The sequence below is a fragment of the Sturnus vulgaris genome, chromosome 15, assembly GCF_052056855.1.
Source record: "Sturnus vulgaris isolate bStuVul1 chromosome 15, bStuVul1.hap1, whole genome shotgun sequence".
In the NCBI taxonomy this organism is placed as follows: Eukaryota; Metazoa; Chordata; class Aves; order Passeriformes; family Sturnidae; genus Sturnus; species Sturnus vulgaris.
In genome coordinates this window covers 3,876,683-3,896,429 of record NC_142257.1, presented here as the reverse complement: position 1 = coordinate 3,896,429, position 19,747 = coordinate 3,876,683, and the positions used below count along the sequence as shown (strand labels likewise).

The following is a 19,747-nucleotide window of genomic DNA, read 5'->3' as shown; positions in this document are numbered from 1 at the left end:
GCAGGTTCGGGGCGGGGGCGGAGGGAGCGGAGCGAGAATTTGGGTGGAAAAAGCCGGAATTTGGGTTGGAGGGCGCTCCCCGCCGCTAACGGGTTCTGTGCATAGCTCTGGGGCCCTTTGGCCCACCCACAGCCCTGAAAAGGCAGAGGTTGGGGTTTAAATCCCGGTGGGAGCGCAGGGGTTTGGGTCCTCTCGGGACGTGCGGACTCGCCAGGGCAGCTGCGAGTCTGGAAGATGACTCAGAAAACTCAGTCAGCAAAATTTGAGGTAGTGTCTGAGCAGATGTTTAAAATGCAGCCCTGCTATTTTAATAATACTCCTTCCTGGCCTTGTGGAACACAAAGTACTGTATTACCTTCAAATACTAAGGTTAATACTCTGTTTTTTCCAGTGTTGTACTGCAGAGTGTCCAGTCACCTTCCTTGTGAGTTCAACCAGAAAAGCACCAGATTTTCTCTATTATTGTACTGTCATTTTTTCACCTGGAGACTTGACCCAAGGGCTGCTCCCTCACAGCCCAGCCCAGTATGGTTTCATACCTTGCAGCTCACAGACCCTGCATGGAAAGTTTCACCAATATTTACTCATCCTGTCAGATTTGTATGGCCAAGCCCTAGAATACATTCTTAAATGCTGTGGAAAAACTTATTGCACAAAACGAGTAATGTTTTTTACCTTGGTATTTAAAAAAAAAAATACAAAGCCACATTGTCTGGAACATGAGGAAAAAAAAACAACTTTGTTGCGGTGAGGAATGAGGGAATACACTGAACTGGAAAATCCTGTAGTTCACAAGGGTTGGGCTGGCCAACTTAATAATTGCTTTTTTCCTTCCATCTCTAATGAGAACTAGAGCATTCACAGACACAGGTATTAACAATACCTCAGCACAGCGTCTTTAACTCTGTGAAGCAGAGATATTAAAAGGTTTGGGTGTCTTCCTGCATTGTGCTTTGCAAAATTACTTTGAGTAACTGAAGGTTTTCAAAACACCAGAAGAAAGTAGTTTGAACATGTCCATCCTCACATGGTGCATTTGGAGTTCACCCTGGGCCAATCTTCTCCTCAACTCCAGTCACTCCAGAATGCAGCAGGCAGGAGATCAAGTGGCACAACTGACAGGAGTCTCCCAAACATTTGCAGGTACTGTAGAACAGCTCAGCACCATTTTTTACAAGCTTCAGATTTTAATACAATTTAAATAAAAACAGCAGGTTTTGTACTGAAAAGTGTTTACTTTAAATCTATCAGTTTATGCAAGATTTCCTAAATTTAATTTAGAAAGAACAAAGCTGCAGACCCAGCCAAACAAAGGACACCCACACGTGATTATTATTCATAAGCACTCGGTGCTCTGGTCAGCTTAGGAGGTTCACTGAGCCCCTTCTGCACAGGGTTTCTCTGACCTGCTCACAGTCTCCTCTTAGCAGTTGCTTTCCTCCTTTGTCATTTAACAGGTCTCTGCATCACGAGTGTCTGCAGCTCTTGTTTTATATATCTGCTTATTAATCATGCCACTGTCACCTAATCCTTTTCTTGCACCTGGGGTAAATGCTGCTCCAAGCCCTGGGTTTCTGCAGAGAACATGGGAAAACAGCTTCACCAGTCTGCAGCCACCCCATTCTTCTGGCTCAGCCCACTCACAACTGGTTCCTCTCCAGTACCCCACTTCTTATCACAGGGAATATAAACCAGCTGTCATATAAGGCATAAGAATTTCAACTCCATTTGTAGGGGCTGCTTGTCTACTCATGCCATACATGGAAAAAAAAAAAAATCACGAGTCACTGCTTGTCTATTCTTTGTGGGCTTGGTTCAGTGCTGAGTGAGGTTGGGGTGATCTCTGAGTCTTACCTCTCTGCAGTGCTGCTTGAGAAAGAAGACAGAAAGCAGCAGAGAGAGACAAACAGATATTCACAGCTGTAAAGAGCAACAAGTATTTACAGGAGTTGGAAGTTAGAAGTAATTATATAATCTAAGTATTGTAAAGTTCTCACTTCAGTTTGCAAGCAAACTATAGGAACCGAACCCCACTTTCATTCAATCTTCTCTCAGCATTTAATTCTGAAAATGTGTTACTTCACAAAAGCAAAGGTTTTCTAATGAGCAGATTAGGTATGTGGCATTACTACTGTCTTGTCAGGCATGGCTTTTTAAAACCACCTCAACTTTCTGCTTCATTTCTCCAGAATTTTCAAAGTCTTTCCTGCATCTGACACTGGGTGGCTGAGAATTCTGAACTCAATGATTATTCATCTCTCATTATCAACAAAGGCCTTTGGATTCCAGAATTTCAGTGATCAGCAACTGAGGACTGAAGGGCACCACTGTGGTGACATCTCATTAAAACTTTGAAAAGACTTTCTCAGAGTTCAGATAATGTGGAAGCTTGATTTGTCCATGCAGATGGACACATGCCAGCACCCCAAACTGCTTACAAAGAAAATTCCTCATAAGAATTCTCAAAGAGCAGCAAAATATGCTGACATAGAAGGACACTGCATGCATAAGGTGGATAATAACATGGGCAGTTTTATTTGAAGCTTTTTATAAACCATTGTTTCAAAAAATATTCATACATACATATGCAAAAGCAAAAGAATGTCTTAATAAGTTATTGGACAAAAAGTTAACTAATGCAAAAATTAACATTGCCTGTGAAACCTAATTTGGTACCTCGTGTATAATACTGGTGGCAGCCAGCCCTCAAAGCCTTTGTGTTCCCTACTTGCAATTTTATCCCATTCATTAAACAAAAAGGAACAAATAAACTGTAATTAAACTTTTAATTCCTCCAGAAACCCATACCCAGAAATAGAAATTGGAAGCATTACTGGGAAATGGCAACAGAGTCAGTACATCTATCTCTGATTTAACTACTCCCATTCTATAATCCCATCTCAAAAATTCCTGTTTTTCACTGTGACCCTATTTTCTAAATTTCTTGCCATCACTTAGCTTCTCATCATCTCCTAATTTTTCCTATCATTCTTGCTACTTTTCAGAGCCCTTTCTAGAATTCAGCTGGTTTCTCAATTTCCTATTTGTTTTCACTCTTTTCAGTATGCAGTATCACTGATAATTAAATCTCTCATTTGATTGCATGTATCTTTATCCCTCTCATAACGCTGGACATTGCTGACTCCAAACACACCAACAGCTGCTGTGATTCTCAACGTACCTAAAGGAAAGCCAGAGCAATCTCTGCATCGGGAAGCTGGAGAGCTGCGTGGTGATGTAAGGAAAGGGATGAATCAGGTTTTGTTTGGTGAACAAAAGCATCACAGTTCTTTCCCAAGATCCCTTGCCAGTGGGGCATAATCTAGAATACAAAGAATCGAAGTAAATAAAATAAAAATCATTGGGCTGAATAGTGGCAGAAGAATAACAGTTGCATTCAGGAGGTGGAAAATCATATGGTACATGGGAACAAGCCTCTAGTAATTACAGCATCTCACAGTGCCAACACTCACTAAATAATCCTGAAAAAACTCCTGGAGGGAAACTATATAAATAATATTCTAACCTCCCCTTTACTGATAAAGCAGCTGAGCCAGAGACTGTATTAGTGATAACCTGAAAATGTGCTTCACTTCAAACTGGAGACATTTCCGAGTCTCCAAGCGAGCTGGCAGCTCCCGAAGCATTCCTGAACTCTGGGAATGCGGCGCTCAGAGTTGTGCCCGGAGTCACAGTGACTCAGAATCACAGGGAACACTCAAATGCTGCATTTCTGGGGCACAGGGATGGCAGTGTCCAGCACACCCCGCTGGCTGCTCTGCTGCAGTCACTGGTGATGAGCAGGGCTGCACACATCGGGCTGCAAACACAATCCATTGTATCGGAACTGCAGAGTTTGACATTGTCAGACATCGCTGCCTTCACCACCTGCTTAGAACAAATTATAAATCTGAGAAAGAGGACTGGGAAAAAGCAATAAAGTATCATAGGATATCATAAAAAGAGGCATTAGGGGAAAGCAAAAAGCATAAAACAGACTGAGAGTAAAATACACTGGTGCCAAAATGTATTTTAAGGATTATTCTAGTCTTAGTGGAGAATATGGGCCCTGCTCTAGATTTTTTCCAAACACGGGTTCAGTTTAGAAGTGGGGTAGAAAGGCTGGTGCATATTCAAGTGAGTTTTCTGAATCAAAAATAAATTTAGAAAAAAAAAAGAAAAGAAAACTTTTAAGATTTTGAAATCTGTGCTGTTGGCCCCTTCGGAAACTGCAGCACATTAACATCTGCACGGACTCTCCCCCATTATAGTCACTGAATAAACAAATATTTAGCACCTCTCAGCCCTGCAAAGTCATCCCCTTTTGCTTTCCAACTCCTTCTATCACAGAGATGTGATCAAATATCTTAATTCTCAAAGCAACCTTTTGAGGTTCCCACAGAGTTTTCAGCTTTAAATGATGATTTCAAAGGACTCTTATCCAGCATCTCCCAGAGCTGCTAGTGGGAATTTTGCTCTCTTATATGCAGCATGAACAGCAATTTAGGAGATGAGCTCCTGGGCTTCAGTAGTTATGCACAGGAACATATTGCACAAAAGGATCAGAAATGCGTGATGTGAACATGAGGCACGGGAAGGGAGCCAGCAGGCATCAATCTGACATGCAGCCATTTCTTTTATTTCACCCGGGAGCATCCCAGGATGTAGCAGTGCACATCAAGGTGAAAGGGAACGTGCATTTGCTTTCAAATTTTCCCACTGCTCTTCCTTCCTCCATGCCCTGCTAATTTACCACAGTGCAAACCCAGAGAGTCCCACCATGAAACACTTTCCTCAGTATAAAGATTGTGCTGTTTGGGCTTTGAATTGTAATTACATGGTTTTAGTCAAATTGCTTTGCCACTTTGCATTTAGTAACATTAGGATTGAGCACCACCATGTGTTTCACAGCTAAATAAAATTATTTATTTATCTGCACCACGTGAATCTTGTCAGGATCAGAGCATCTTTCAAGGATACCAAAACACCAGCATCAGACCAGAAATTAAATATGCATTCTTACAATTTTTTCATATCCCTCCTCAAATAAAAAATAAAACCAAACCCGAAACCCTACTGCCTCGTTTTCAAGAGAGCTTCCTAAAGCCAACCAGAAAGGAACAAAAGAAGTATTTTTAACAAAATTGCAAATACAGAGGTGATCACATTGGATCTCAATTTTGTAGCCTGAATTTTAAGCAGGTCTGGAGGGTGCATATTTTCATGACAGGGTGTGACTTTAATTAGCAGTTGCAGCTTTGGAAGCCTTCCAGCACTATTGTAACATGCTGCCTCTGTGCAGAGGACAAGTGTGTGTCATTCAAGCAAAAAGCAAACCTTTGGTGACTAAGATAAAGCAGAGTGACTGGTTTTATGTGGATTTAGGTGCAGTCAGAAACTAAACTTGACAAGAACAGTCATTACAATGGTCTCCCATTTGTACCACTCTTCTAGAAACCAAAGTGGCGTCTTTACACTAAAACCTGAATACAGAACAAACTGAAAGTACATATCCAGGCAGGAAATACACTAAATTATTATCCTCTCAGGAAAGAGATCAGACTTCTACAATTTTTGCTTATCCACTGAGATTCCCTTCCAGCAGGAATGACTCTTGCAAGTTCCAGCAGCCTGAAAAAACTTCTACTAAGTGTATAGTTCTCGCTGCTCTTTTGTTCCCTTCCCTACTTATTATCAAATTAAGCAGGGAAAATTTATCTAACCTCTCAGCACTGCAAGACATAAAGTAATGGAGGACTGAAACCTTCACTTCCTTCCTCTAGTTTAACACCACCTCTACCGACACCAAGCAGAACCAGTCTCTGTCACCTCCACGTGATTTCAGGAAAGGAACTCCACTTTACCACACAATAATGTTCTTCCCTTTATTCTGCAACGCAGAACCACTGAGTGAAAAAAAGGCCATTTTGTTGCAAAGTCTATTTTTTCCTTCTACATCTCTTGCCTAAGCACAGAACCACTGCAGCTAAGGCAGTTCCCAAGAATCCCAACAGTAGTTGAGAAGTGTCAGCAGACACAGCATGTGCCTGTAAAAAGTCAGCTTTAGTAGCAAAGGGAGTTTTGAGTCATAGAATCACAGAATGATTTGGGTTGGAAGGGACCTTAGGAGTCATTTCCTTCCAAACCCCCAGATGTGGGAAGACGCCTTCCCCTGGACCAGGTTTCTCAGAGCTCTATCCAGCCTGGCCCTGGACACTTCCAGAGATGGGACACACACAGCTTCTCTGGGCAACCTGTTCCACCCTCAAAGAAAATAATTTCTTCCTAATATCCTATCTAAAGCCACTCTATTTCAGCTTGAAACGAATCCCCCTTGTCCTGTCACTCTAGGCCACCAGAGAGTCTCTCTCCAGCTTTCTTGTCATCTGTGTTCAGGTACTGGAAGGCTGCAATTAGGTGGCCCTGAGACCTTCCCTTCTCCAGGCTGAACAATCCCAGGTCTCCCAGCCTTTCCTGACAGTAGAGCTGCTCCATCCAGGATCATCCTGGTGCCTCCTCTGCACTCGCTCCAGCAGCTCCACGTCCTTTCTGTGCCGGGACCCAGAACTGGAGGCAGCGGGGATCCCCGGGCACAGAACAACCTCTTTTCACAGTTGACAGTGGAAAAGACACACTCATGGCAGAAGCCGCCCGTGGAAGTCGCCTCTCAGGCCTCCCCGGGGCCGCGGCGCAGCTCGGCCTCAGGCCGGCGCTGAGGGGACGGGGGCTCCGCGGTGCGGCAGCGTTCCCTCCCGGTTTGCTGCATGACCCCAGCCCCGCGGAGCTCCTGTTCCCCGGAGCACAGCCCGCAGCCTCCCTGGCCCTCACTCGGTACTGCCCGGGCCCCGCTCGGGGCCGGCGGTTCCCGGGGCCCGGCCCCGCGCACATCCGGGCTCCTCCCGCTTCCGCCGAGCGCCACTTCCGCTTCCTGCGCGGCGGAGCCGGGACGGAGCCGGTCCCGCTGCCGGGGTGAGCGCCCGCTCCGCGCTGCCAGGGCGGGGGCGGATCGGCGGCCCCGCACAGCCCGGTGGGTGCGGCGGGGGCCGGGGGGAGGCCGGGCTGGGCCGGGCCGGGCCGGGCCGGGTCGTGGTGCCGGGGGCGGGCGGTTGTCGCGGCCGGGCCGGTGCCCCCGCGGAACGGGAGCGGCTCCGCAGCCCCGCGGCCGCCGCAGCACCGAGCGGCCGCTCCCGGTCGGGCCGCGCCGCTGCCAGGGCAGGAGATCCCCGCTGGCACCGAGCAGCTGCCGGCACCAAACCCCGTCCCACACCTGTTACGGTGCTGTGCAAAAGTGCGGCCCGTGCGCTCAGCCGGCATTGGCGTGTTTTAGGGGGGTTGTGTTTATATTGTTTAGTGGAACTTAAATACGTGGATGCCTGTCTTCTGAATCGTCCCGGGAAAGTGGTGTAGTGCTGCAGTTTAACATCAGAACTTGAATGCTTTCTCTGATCCTTGGCCTTCCAACCCATTGGGTCTTCGTGGCCCAAGGGTCGTGTAAAGGCTTTGGAGATGAAATTAAGCAAAGGAAGCTGTATTAGCTTCAGTTCTGCACAGCACCCAGCCCCTTGGAAATCCCTGTGTCTTTTTCTGCTCCCAAACCATTTCCCCAATTTCCTTGATTCAGACCCCTGAGTGTTTTGGCAGGGAATAAAAGTGTCTTGTTTCCTATAGCGGTTGTTGTGACAGAGCTGCAGATCTGTAAGGATTGAGGCTTGGTCAAGTGCTCAGTCTGGAGGGATGATCTTTTCAATTTAGCACTGGACAGAGATTGCAGAAGTTTTCTTACAGTTCTTGCCCTGTCCATGTCCTTGCAGAATGATTTGAGGTGTATGGTACAGGTAAGGAAACAGACAGTAAACTCTTCTTTCTGACTTAGTCTAAGGATTATGGACAGGAACAATTTATGATAATGACACTGTTTATCAACAGTGCTCTACACCATGCAGACTTAGTCAAATTTCTTAGACCTTCTAAGACCCCGTTTTCATGAGTCTTTTTCAGCATGTCATACCAGGTCCCAAGCTGATTTGACAATATTTGGGAATAAAATAAATTCATTTCCCAGTGATACAAGGTTTCCTCTTCCACTGTCTTTTAGAGGCAGTAGTGTGGAGGTGAGGCCTGTAGTGCATGGAGGTTGTCCCTAGACTAATTCTCATCTGCTCTGAGCTTGGTGGCTGTGCCTGAGCAATTACAGCTTTGTTCCCCATAGCCCTTACTGTGTAAAAGAGAAATATTTTTTTTGAGTGTAGCCTCTGAGAATACAAAGCTAGAGAGGAAGAAGGATCAGAGTTTTGACTGTTGAGATTTTTTAAAATTGCCAGAACTGCATTTCTTGAAGGTTGATATCCCTAGATATTTCACAGATCTGCTCTCTCTTTGAATATCAGTCACTTGAGGACAATTTCACCATCAGTGGTGCAGAGGCCTTCTCTGCATCTCCTGTCTATAGCAGCCTTTTCATACGTTTATAGCTTCTTGATTCTATGCTAAGCCCTAACAGACAAAAAACATGTTCTTCCTTTTGCATTAAGCTAAAAATCCTGTTTTTCTGCTGTGTTTCATGTAGGACTAAACTGTTAAATACAATTTGTATAAACGATGCTGTGTAAATTAAAGATAGTACAATTATGGTTATTTTGTCAGCACTGCAATGAAAGTGCAGTTCTTCGGGTGTAATTGCATTGTGTGGGTGTGTGTTTTGGCTTTGTTTTCAAATTCCTGCTTTGATATTGCTACAATGAGATGTGACCTGGGGTGTGCATTACTGCAGGTATTGCACAGTGGAAGGGATTAGAGAGATCCAGTGCCAAAAACAGACTGTTGGGCTTAGAACTGTTTTTATGGGCTTATATATGTTAGGGATTTCATCTTTGCTGTCCTGTTATTGCATTTGTAAAGACACCCATGGCTGGTTTGGTTGCATAAGTGTTGCAGAGGACATTTCTGAGCTTTGCAATGGCTTTTGTGGTGCTGCAGTGCTCTGCTCGAGTGAGCAGTGCACAGGCTGTACCTGCACAGAACACACAGCAGATGTGAATGTGACATTGCTAAAAACATCAAAGTGGAACTCGGAGCCCCAGTTTTAACACGGTTCTTTCTCCCTTTGTTTCATTTATCATCTGCTCAGGGCAAACAAACAGCTCTTTGATGTCCAGTATAAAAAAGAACCAAGAATGCTTTAAGTAGATGTGGTTTGTCTTCTGAAAAGAGTAGTTCTCCTCTTTCTTCCTTACATGATCTTTGTGTTTCCCTCCTGCAGCAGATTTTTCAGACAGGAATACTGAACATATGCTTCAAGGATGTCTCTCTCTCTCATAATAAAATGGGGTGGACAGGAGTACACGATAACCTCGCTGTCAGAGGAAGACACAGTGCTGGACCTGAAACAGTCTCTGAAAGGCCTCACTGGAGTGTTACCAGAGCGTCAGAAACTGCTCGGGCTTAAAATGAAGGGTAACTGTCCTTATTTACTGTTTGCTGAGGATGTTTCCCCTAATCCTAGGCAGGATGTGTGCACTAACAGGGCATCCACTTCCCAGTTGTAGCTCTGGAATGAGCATGAATCAGACACTTTATACTGGATATTGTCTATTATCAATACATCTACTTGGTTATTTTTTAGTGGTTGACACTGCCCTGTCCTGATGGGGAGGAGAATTGAGGGGAAAAAAGTAAACCTTGTGGGTTGAGATAAGAAGGATTCAGTGACTGAAAGATAATAAAATATAATGCTAATTATTATAGTAATAGTCATGAAAAGAAGGAGAGAGAGACATAAAACCCAAGAGAAACCAGTGCCACAATGCAGTTGCTCACCACCCACTGACTGATGCCCATCCAGTCTCTGAGCAGCAGTGTCTCCCAGCCAATTCTCCCCTGTTTAAACACTGGGCATGAGGTTCAGGGCTGTGGAATATCCCTTTGCCCAGCTCTCCCAGCTCCTTGTGCACCTGCTCACTGTCAGAGCACAGGAAACTGAAAAGGCCTTGATTTAGAGTAAGCACTGCTTGGCACCAGCTAAACCATTGGTGTGCCATCGACATTATTCTCGTATTAAACCCAAACCACAGCACTGCACCAGTTACCAAGAAGAAAATTAACTCAATCCCATCCAAAACCAGGACACTGTATATGATGATAACACAGCTTGGCATAGCTGGTATTTTACAGGGAGCTTATTTCAATTAAGCGTGGAATGTATTGACGTTTTTCTAAAATCTCTACCGCAATTAAAAGAAAAAATCTGCATTACAGGCAAACCTGCAGATGATGATGTTAAGCTTGGAGCCCTCAAGTTGAAACCAAATACTAAGATAATGATGATGGGCACTCGTGAAGAGAGTTTGGTAAATAATTTGCTTTTATTAGCTTAAACAGGAAAAAATCCTTCATGTCTCCTAATTGTGATTTTAAATTTTGAGTATTCCAGTCATCATTTTAAAATATGATAGTACAACAGATTTTTGTTGGCATTTTTTTAGGCAAAGTAAACTTTGCTCTAGAACTTTCAGAGCAATGTACTCATGAAACTCCTGTGCTGTTCTGCACTTGAAGTACAAACCTATTATTGTGATACTCACTGAGTTTTTAAATCTGAACAATCATCAGTATACTTTAGTAATTCTTTCCACTACTAAAGTGAAACAATTTTGGTTAAATACTATTCCTGCCCTATAATGTGCAGTAACAGAAACTTGATATCTGTTGTTATTTTCCCTCCCTGATCCTCGTTATCTTTTATTACTTTTATTCCTCTAGGAAGATGTCCTTGGGCCGCCTCCAGATAACGATGATGTGGTCAATGACTTTGATATTGAAGAGGAAGTTGTGGAAGTAGAAAATAGGTTAGGAGTTCGAGCTATTAAAATAGTTTGCTATTGACATTAGAGTGTGCATTTTAATTAACTGTAACTTTTTGCACTGTTGCATCAGGGAAGAAAATCTACTGAAAATTTCCCGTAGAGTTAAAGAATACAAAGTGGAAATTCTGAATCCTCCTAGAGAAGGGAAAAAGCTGCTGGTGCTAGATGTTGATTATACACTATTTGGTGAGTTTTTATGCAATTTGTGGGTGTTTGTTTAAGAGCCAGATTTATTTGCCAGATCAGATTTCTTGATTTTTGCTTTGCTGTGTTGTACAACATAACTTCTGCTTTGTATGATTTTGTGGTCTTCTGCTCACATTTTAAAAAGTTGCATGTTGTTGATTTTAGTGCAGCAACTATTTAATTGCTGCAAAAAGACAAAAAAAGCAGCAATTTAGATAGTCTTTCCCTTGACAACTTATAGCTTGACATTCACAGTAGCAGAGGGCAAGATATTGTAAAATAATTATCCCATTCTGTTCCTGATTGACTCTATTCTTGGGGGATGTGGGAGAACAGCTTCAAATTTTATATACATATCATTATTAAACATTCACAAAAACATGTTTTACTTGAAAATTCTGTCAAGCTGGGTTTTTTTAAAAGCCAGAATTTTCCTTCTGACTTAACTTTCTGGTTTGTAGGTGTGCCATGGTAGCATGACTGTGAGCAGTAAATAATACCTTCCCTTATACATTTTCCTTAGCTTTGCTTTTTGATGACATTTGTTTCCAATCAAAATTCAACCTATTTCTAAGTTTAAAATTTTTATTGAGAGGTCTTCTGCTGGCATATTTTACAACAGCTTTGCAGTTGGAACAGGGAATGTTTGTATCTCTGAAATGAGCTTGATATATGTTCACAAAATTAACTGGACTAGGTTTGAAGGAATTATTTAATATCTGGCCAGTTACTGATTTGCTAAGTGCACAGATGGTTTGCCCTGACTCTTCAAAGATATTCATACTCAGAGATCTCTTGAATTAATTATTGCTAAGCCCTCAAGTAGCTGTGAGACCAACAGATAAATATTCCCTCTGCTTTGTGTTTCCACCTTTAAAATGGGAATGGGAGTTTGATATCAAACCATTCATGATCTTAAAATGCTTCAGTGCTCCCCTCATAAAACTCTTAGAGTCTGGATAGCAAGGAAAATCAGACTGGACTTTAATGGCTAATACTTTAATACTCAATTGCTTATCTCTTATTCTTTTTAGACCACAGGTCATGTGCTGAAACTGGGGTAGAACTGATGAGGCCATACCTCCATGAATTCCTGACTTCTGCATATGAGGACTATGATATTGTAATTTGGTGTAAGTATTATACTCTGTGCCTAAGAATTTATTATAAATTGTCATCCAGAGCAGAGACTCCAGGTAGGAGGTTTTTATATTGCTTTTTAGTCTGAGTCACAAGATCTGAAATGATACAGAAATATTTGGCTGTGATTCACACAACTAGTAGAGGTATTTTAGAAAAACACCAATTCTTATGTGAAAAAGCACCACATATTGCTCACAAGAATGGGTCAGCATCACTTAACTGAGTGTTACTTTGTACAAAGAAGTGCTTGAAATAACAGAACTGTATAATCAACATTAGAACAGTGTTTGATAGTGATTTTACAAATAATCTCAATCCAGACAACACATAGTGAACTGCCAAATGCACCAAACTCTCCTGTCTGCAGGGCTGGCTGGTCCATTGCCTTTGCATTCCAGTTCAATTCCTGTGCAACAGCTGGAGAACAGACTTTAGCCAGTGCAGGGTTGAAACCATATTAAACTTGTGTTACAAAATTGCATTTTTGTCATCTTGAACAATGTTTCTATATATTTTTAGATCAGTAGGCAACGTTGACACTTTGTCCTTTCCATATTTTATGTATTCCTATCATTGCTTCCAGGAGGAAATCCTGCACAGGCAGTGAGGTTCCTCAAGCCAGGTGTATCCCACTTTTATGGTCTTGCAGGCTGCAGTTCATTAGTAGCTGATCTAGAAAATGGTTTAAATATTTGCAGTGCTTCATCGAGTTGTTCATTTGGAAAGTAAGTTCTTCCAAACAAAAACAGACTTCCATGAAGGAAAACTGACTTTAAGGCAGTGGCCCTAAAAGCTGCAACAAAGGTTGATCTTTCTAAAATTAAATTTTGTGTAAAAATTTGACATATTAAGTGAAAAAGTTCTTGGCTTCTTTCTTTTATTTTTTTTTGCCTGCCAATGATTTATTTTGATAAAGTATTCTTTCTGTTTTCTTCCTTTTGTTTCAGCTGCTACTAATATGAAGTGGATTGAAGCCAAAATGAAAGTAAGTTGTTCTGAAAACATGATTTATTTCTGGTCTTGGTAACTCTTCGTGCAATTTGGCTCATGCTCAGCATTGTAGAGCAGGTTAGAAACAGGGGAGGTTGTATGAATCATAACCTGAGTTGTTTCAATTTCCATAGTCACTTGAAATGATCTCTATCACAAAACTAGATTAAATCTAATTTTAGAATTCCACACAAACTATCAGCAGGAGGTGCTAAATTTAGCAGAACTAAACAGAAGTCAGTACCTGCTGAAACTTGGATTCGTCACGCAGCCCTGCACTGTTGCTTTCATCTTACCTCTAATTATAGAGCTCCAGTCTTTAAATGTGATTTTTTTAAAGGAACAGACAGTTGTGACATGCTGGAGTCAGTTATCAAGAGGAAACTCTTTTCATATTTATCTTTACCTCTTGCAGCTGGGGGTTCTGTTATTCCTCTGCCTTACTAAACATCCCATAAGAGCTCTTTCATTTTCTGGTTTCTTTCCTACTGGAATCAGGCAGGAAGCCAGTTTTGAACAGCTGACCTCGTGGTAAACATATTTACAGTCAGGTTGAGCTGTAAATCTAATGAGCTTACTAAGAATTGCTGTGTGTCTGTTTGGTGGGTTGGGGGTTTTTATGTTTATAAATCAAAAGTTATTTCTATTCTAAGAAAAACCTTTCCAAATGTAAGCTTTTATTATCCACTATTTTTTCAAGGTTTCACAGAGCAAAGCACATTTTTCCAGTTTTCTCTTCCTCAGAATAATTAACTGCTACAATTTTTTTCCTAAACAAAAATGCCTCTCAGAAATGAGAATCTTTAATCAGAACTATGGAGTTAGTGCAAGTAAAATCAGTGCTGAGCCTTGCAAACATTGCATTCTTGTGGCAGTGTCACATGATTATATTGTGTTGTCACAGGGAATCAATCTTGTGGAAAACCATTGTTCAAAATTGGGCTTTTTCCCCTGCACTGGTCAGCCTTCTGCATTTCCAGGTTGCTTTTCCAGGATCCTCCTGGATCCTGATCCATTGAGATTCCTGCCACTAGATGCCACTTTCTATGGCATCAGGGGTGCTTCCCTCCAAGAGTGTCACTTTTGGTCAGGGAGCTGTGATTCCAGCAATAGTTGGCATTAAAGTTTATGTTTTAAAGTACAAAGCAGGAACAGCATTAAAAAGAAGGGAGTATCAGACAAACAAATGTTATCTCTCAGTTACCACCCCTTTATCCCTGAAATTCAAGCATTCTAGAACAGCTGGTTCTGTCAGTGTAACAGGATACTGACCCAGGTAGGTAGAACATTTCATTTGCAAGATTCCATTTTTAAATAAAAGCAAATCAGTTAAGTGTGGCTGGATAGTTGCAAGAGATCTGCTGCAGTGGGTAATTTCTCCCTGTAATGCATATTTTTGCATATTGCTGCTGTTTCACACACCAGAAATTGTTAGCAGTATCTGTCTTATACCACATCAGCAGATTTTACTGGTACTTTTAGCTTTGGAAAGGATTAGAAATTGAAATGATGCTCCCTCATCTAGTCGAAGTTTTTTATTTCTAAAAAGGTTGTATTACTTAGAGTATTTCAGGAGTCACCAAATCTTAAAAGTGCAGATTGGCACTAACATCGGTGCAGGAGGGAACAGTGACAGTGAGCTGTTCCTGGATATTCCATCTTGGGTTGGGCTGTGATTTGTGCAAATCCCTGTCAGGAACAAAGAGCAGCCAGAACACAATTGCTGTAAAGTTAAGCTGAGGTGTGTGACTTGTGAGAGGTTAGGCACGAAGATATGAGCAAAACCTCTCTGTATTTTCCCTTCTCTGCAAAGTTACTTTGATTTTCTGCTGGCATCAGCTGTTAAGTTCCTGATACTAAACACTAAAAATAAATCCCTCTGTGCACTTTTATGATCCTCATTGTGTAACAGATCTGAATTTCCCCAGGTATCTATTTTTAGTGTGTTTCTGGTAAACCTCCACAGCTCACCCCGTGACAAACAATGTACTATAATTGTGGTTCCAGTTGTTGAGCAATAAAACTGTCATAATTAAAAGCTTTAATCATAAATCTTTGTGATGCAGGAGCTTGGGGTGAGTACCAATGCAAACTACAAGATAACTTTCATGCTGGACAGTGCTGCCATGATAACAGTGCACACTCCTCGGAGAGGACTAATAGATGTAAGTACCATTTTTTCTCTTAATCTTTTTCTATATTCAGCTGGCATTTTATCACACCCCTTTAAAATATTCAACAAAAAAACTTGTTTGGGAGTTTTTATGCAAAAAAAAACCTGCAAGAATCTTGGAACCACAAATTTTTTTCTACTGCAAGTTTCTATTAATGTTTTGAGTGGTATATTTAGATGTCACAGCTTTCAAATCAAGCAGTAGGTAACTGCTGCAAGAAAATCTAGTACCAACAGAAAAGTTTTCCTTAGTGTGGGGGGTTTTTATGTTATATTATTTCAATAATATTATATATATTACATCTTCCTTTGGTAAAGCCAAACTACCTGCTAATGGTAAAGCAAAAGAATACAAGTGTTCATTCAAGTTAGGACTCCTGTGGATGGCATTTTCATCTACTGCATGTGACCTGATTTACCTTGTGTTGTGTTTGCAGGTGAAGCCTCTTGGTGTTATCTGGGGAAAGTTTTCAGAATATTACAGCAAAAAAAATACTATTATGTTTGATGATATTGGCCGAAACTTCCTGATGAACCCACAGAATGGACTCAAGGTAATGTAAACTGGAATTTTCATTTACTGCTACCTTTTCTTGATACTTGTCTTGGTTTAATTAGTCAGCCTATCACAATACTTCAAGAAGTACTTTCTCCTTTGCTGTAGCATAAAGAAAGACTATTCTTATCTAGCAAGGATGCATGTTTTGTTGAACCTTTTAATTTACAGTGCCATTTGTCTGGCTTAGTATTTCCTTAATAGTAGTATTAAATAAACCTTGAGTCACTATTAAGTGAGTGTTTAAGAGATAACAAAAATCAATGAAATTGTTATTTCTGCATAAATTATACCTGCAAGCTGTAATTAAGCTGGGCATTGCTGCCAGGCACCATTGAAAACGTGATGTTCAATCTCCAGAGTGGTCATATTCAAAGTGAAATAACAAGTGGCTGTAATTCATGATTGTATGACAGGATAATCACAAGTATTCTATATGAGAAGTAATTAGTACCTTGAGCCATTTTGACTATAGAACAGCAAATATTTCATTCTATACAACTGTCAACCAGTGTGTGCTCTGTTATTACTGATGGTTCTGAATGATAAGACTGCAACTTAAATTTTTCTGTAACTTAAATTTCTTCATGTGATGGTGGAGCAGTGTTGTACTAAAACAGCTTGCATAAATCTCTCTAAAAAAGAAAAAGATGTTTTCTTATGCAAAAGTTCAAGATGGTGTCTCTTTGAAAGTATCCATGATGTGAAAAGGAGAGCAGTTGATGAGGTCTAACAAGATGATCTTAACTGGAAGGAGAATCAGGAATAGCAAAGATCTTGCTGGGAGGGGATTATCCAGAGGGGTCCCTCTAGCTCAGATTGGAAAGATGTTTGTCAAAGTGTTAACAGCTGTAGACAACAGCACTGAGTCACTAACACAAGGCCTAGGTATAATGTATCCTGAGCTTAAAACAATTGTCAGATGAGCTTTACTTCTGAAATCTCTTTTTGCAACAGCTCTGGCTGAAGTCAAAGGGTTTTTTTGCTGAAAAAAGGCATCTGGTTCCAATGATGCCACACAACTCAGAATACAGAGATGAAAAACCCTCCTGCAAAAAAATCACATTAGAAAATGTGCCAGTCCATTCCAGATCATTTTATCAGTCTGTCTGTGAGGGGAAGACTTGAAGAAGTGCAAGAGAAAAGAATTTTTTTCTGGTTGGTGCAAGATAAAAACCCTCAGTCCAGTTTGCATGAATGGGGCAAATTGGATCTGACCACTACTGGAAAAGGTTTTTCTTTCTCTTACCTGTGAAAAGTTGTAACTTTTCATAGTACTAAAAATATATTTTAGTCAGGTGGTAGATGATAGAGAATCTAAAGCATTTTTTCTTTCTGTGAGCAAATGGTTATACCTGGTTTATTTCTTTTGTATAGATAAGGCCGTTTATGAAAGCACATTTAAATCGTGATAAAGACAAGGAGCTTCTAAAGCTCACCCAATACCTCAAAGAAATAGCAAAATTAGATGACTTTTTGGAGCTGAATCACAAACATTGGGAAAGGTAAGAACAAAGTCAAAATTCTTGCTTCCTTTTGTCCCTGACCTCTGTTTTGTTTGAGATTGTCTCTACAAACATCAGAAACAACGGAACTGATGAACTTTGTAACTTAGAGTTATAAAGGTCCTTTAGTTTGAGGAGAATTTTAATAGGGCTGTAGTGTTGGGGCAGCTTCCCTGAAATGATAAAATTTTGACAGAATGCATCTGTGTTTTCCTACTTCTCTAATATTCACCATTGCCAATTATGCATCCTGAAAGGAAAAGCATTTTGGAGGAACATGGTCCTTGGAAACCTCTTTCTTTTCACCTCAGCCAAGTTAGACTGTGGGTTCAGATCCCAAATCCTTTGTTTTCAGGCAGCTTTTCTAGAAGTTACTTGAAAGCTTCGTGGTGTTAGTGTAGTTCTCAGGCACCATCCAGGGTTGGGTGGTATTGCAGGATTCATCAGCTCCAAGTTACTGTCTTATGAACAAGAGTTTTCCAAGTGCTCAGGGCACCAGTTAGTATCCTAATTCTTGCTAGAAAATTATTAACTGAAGGGCTTGAGCAAAACTATTATTGGTTTTATGCAACAGCCAGAGACTTCAGTGCATGTGAAGAAAAACTGTTGGAAAACCACTCCTGCAGTGTTTAAAAAAGAAGCCTTACAATCTTGATACAATTTCTCTTTTCTGATCAGAACAGAAAGTAAAATGTTAAACCTTAAAAGCTGTGAAATTCACTGGATATTTCACACTGTCGGTGAAATTGGTTGGATTCTTTCTCCTAGAGTATTTGCAGAGCCTTCACTGTCACACCACGTAGGCAGATTGCTCCACTGTGGTGCTAAGAGAGCTGTGAGATCAGAATACAAGAGCAGTTCAGAGTCACTCAGATTCTCCAGAGAAGCCGCTGGAGGGCTGTTCTTTTCAGGTTGTGCTGGATCAGTTCATTAAAGCCCTGAATTTATTTGAAGGAGTGCCATTACTAATGGGCCTTTTTATCTTAAAGGATATAAAAGCCACTTCTCCAACTGATGTAATTTTCCATCCTCTTAGAATGAAACAGGTTTCCATTTCCTTCCTCCCTTTTGTTTAAAAAGCCTGATAGAGTCTAACTAAAACATGACTTTGAATTACCGCAAGATAACCTATCGTGGAAATGAAATCAAGTCAAAATCAAAAGTGCTATTGATTGCATTTCTAATTTTTCATTATAAGTAGGAGGATTGTTGATGAGAAAAGGAAGCAGAGTCATACTTTGATCTTAAGATCCCAGGTATATTTGTGGCCACCTCTTACTTGGTGAAAAACTCTACTTTTGTTTCTTTCAGGTATCTTTCAAAGAAGCAAGGACAATAACACTAATAAAACTGTGTGGCACTGAATTGAAGGGAACATCACTAAGATCATTGGACTTTTCCTTGCTTTTGTGCTAGAGTATAATAGTGCTGGACACTGGACCCAATGCCAGAACGACTGCTAAACTTGGTCTTCCAGTTGGTTGGTTGTGGGTTTTTTAAAAGATCACAGCAATAAGCTCAAAGTGGGAGAAACAAGTCAGTTGCTTTTTCTTGCATTCAGTTCTGGTGTTACTTCTCAAAATACTTTCCTCTCCTTTGCTGCTGAAGTACAACCATAACCATCAAAGACCAAAACCATTCTGAGACTAGAAAAAAAAAAAAATTTAGACCAAAAAAGTTGATTGAAAAGCCAGCCTTGGCAGTGTATGAATTGTATAAGTCCTCTATTCCCTCCATCTTTAGAAACAGTCTCCCTCTCCCATTCCAGTATTTAAGTCTATAAATTACAAGTTGTCTAAGTTTGGTATGTATTAGTATGTCAGTGTTTCTCTGTGCAAGACAGTAAGATGGGAAAGTACCACCTCTGTGGCCAGTTTACCCCGGTGTGAACTTGTACTATAAAGCAGTGTTTACTGGAAAACAAAAGACTGAAGTTTGAGGGAGAGAAACCCACTGTTGTTTGGTCAGTGAGAAGCAGTCTGCCTGAAAAATCCTCGTATGTCAGGTGAAGGGTTTAAACCTCAGATGGGAAAGTCACATTCCTAACAAAGCATGAACAAAACCCTTGTTCTCTTCTAGCTAAATCTTGTCAAAGTGCAAACACTGTGTTTAAATACAATATTCAGCCATACTGTTCTTAAAATATCATTTACTTGCGCTGCTTATGCCTGCACTATAGAAGTGTGATGTGACTGCTGTTTGGCATTTCCAACACTTGTGCATTATGCAGTTCATGGATTTGAAAGAAGACTGACCCTTTCAAATAAAAAATGGTATATATTGTTCTTAAGGAACTATAGCAGTTGTGTAAATAATAAATACCTTTTTCATA

The 19,747-nt window shown here is 41.0% G+C and overlaps 1 protein-coding gene and 1 long non-coding RNA gene across 5 annotated transcripts; one reads left to right on the top strand and one right to left on the bottom strand.

The window, feature by feature from the left end:
- Positions 1 to 2,507: 2,507 nt before the first annotated feature.
- LOC148221960 (uncharacterized) lies at positions 2,508 to 6,863 on the bottom strand. Its single transcript, XR_015807045.1, has 2 exons — positions 3,577 to 6,863; positions 2,508 to 3,322 (listed from the first exon to the last, which is right to left on the bottom strand). It is a non-coding gene; the product is annotated as an uncharacterized LOC148221960 (long non-coding RNA).
- Positions 6,864 to 6,901: 38 nt separating this feature from the next.
- On the top strand, positions 6,902 to 19,747 carry UBLCP1 (ubiquitin like domain containing CTD phosphatase 1). Of its 4 annotated transcripts, none has more exons than XM_088173957.1 (11): positions 6,902 to 6,969; positions 9,263 to 9,453; positions 10,255 to 10,346; positions 10,759 to 10,844; positions 10,933 to 11,048; positions 12,083 to 12,181; positions 13,139 to 13,176; positions 15,248 to 15,346; positions 15,792 to 15,908; positions 17,288 to 17,415; positions 18,727 to 19,747. In XM_088173957.1, exons 2-11 carry the CDS (start codon positions 9,300 to 9,302, stop codon positions 18,752 to 18,754), a joined length of 957 nt encoding a protein of 318 aa, XP_088030083.1. In that variant the 5' UTR covers positions 6,902 to 6,969; positions 9,263 to 9,299; the 3' UTR covers positions 18,755 to 19,747. The 4 variants fall into 4 exon arrangements, with proteins under 4 accessions (XP_088030083.1, XP_014731507.1, XP_014731509.1 ...); XM_014876021.2 differs by having other exon boundaries at positions 9,260 to 9,453; XM_014876023.2 differs by having other exon boundaries at positions 6,911 to 7,027.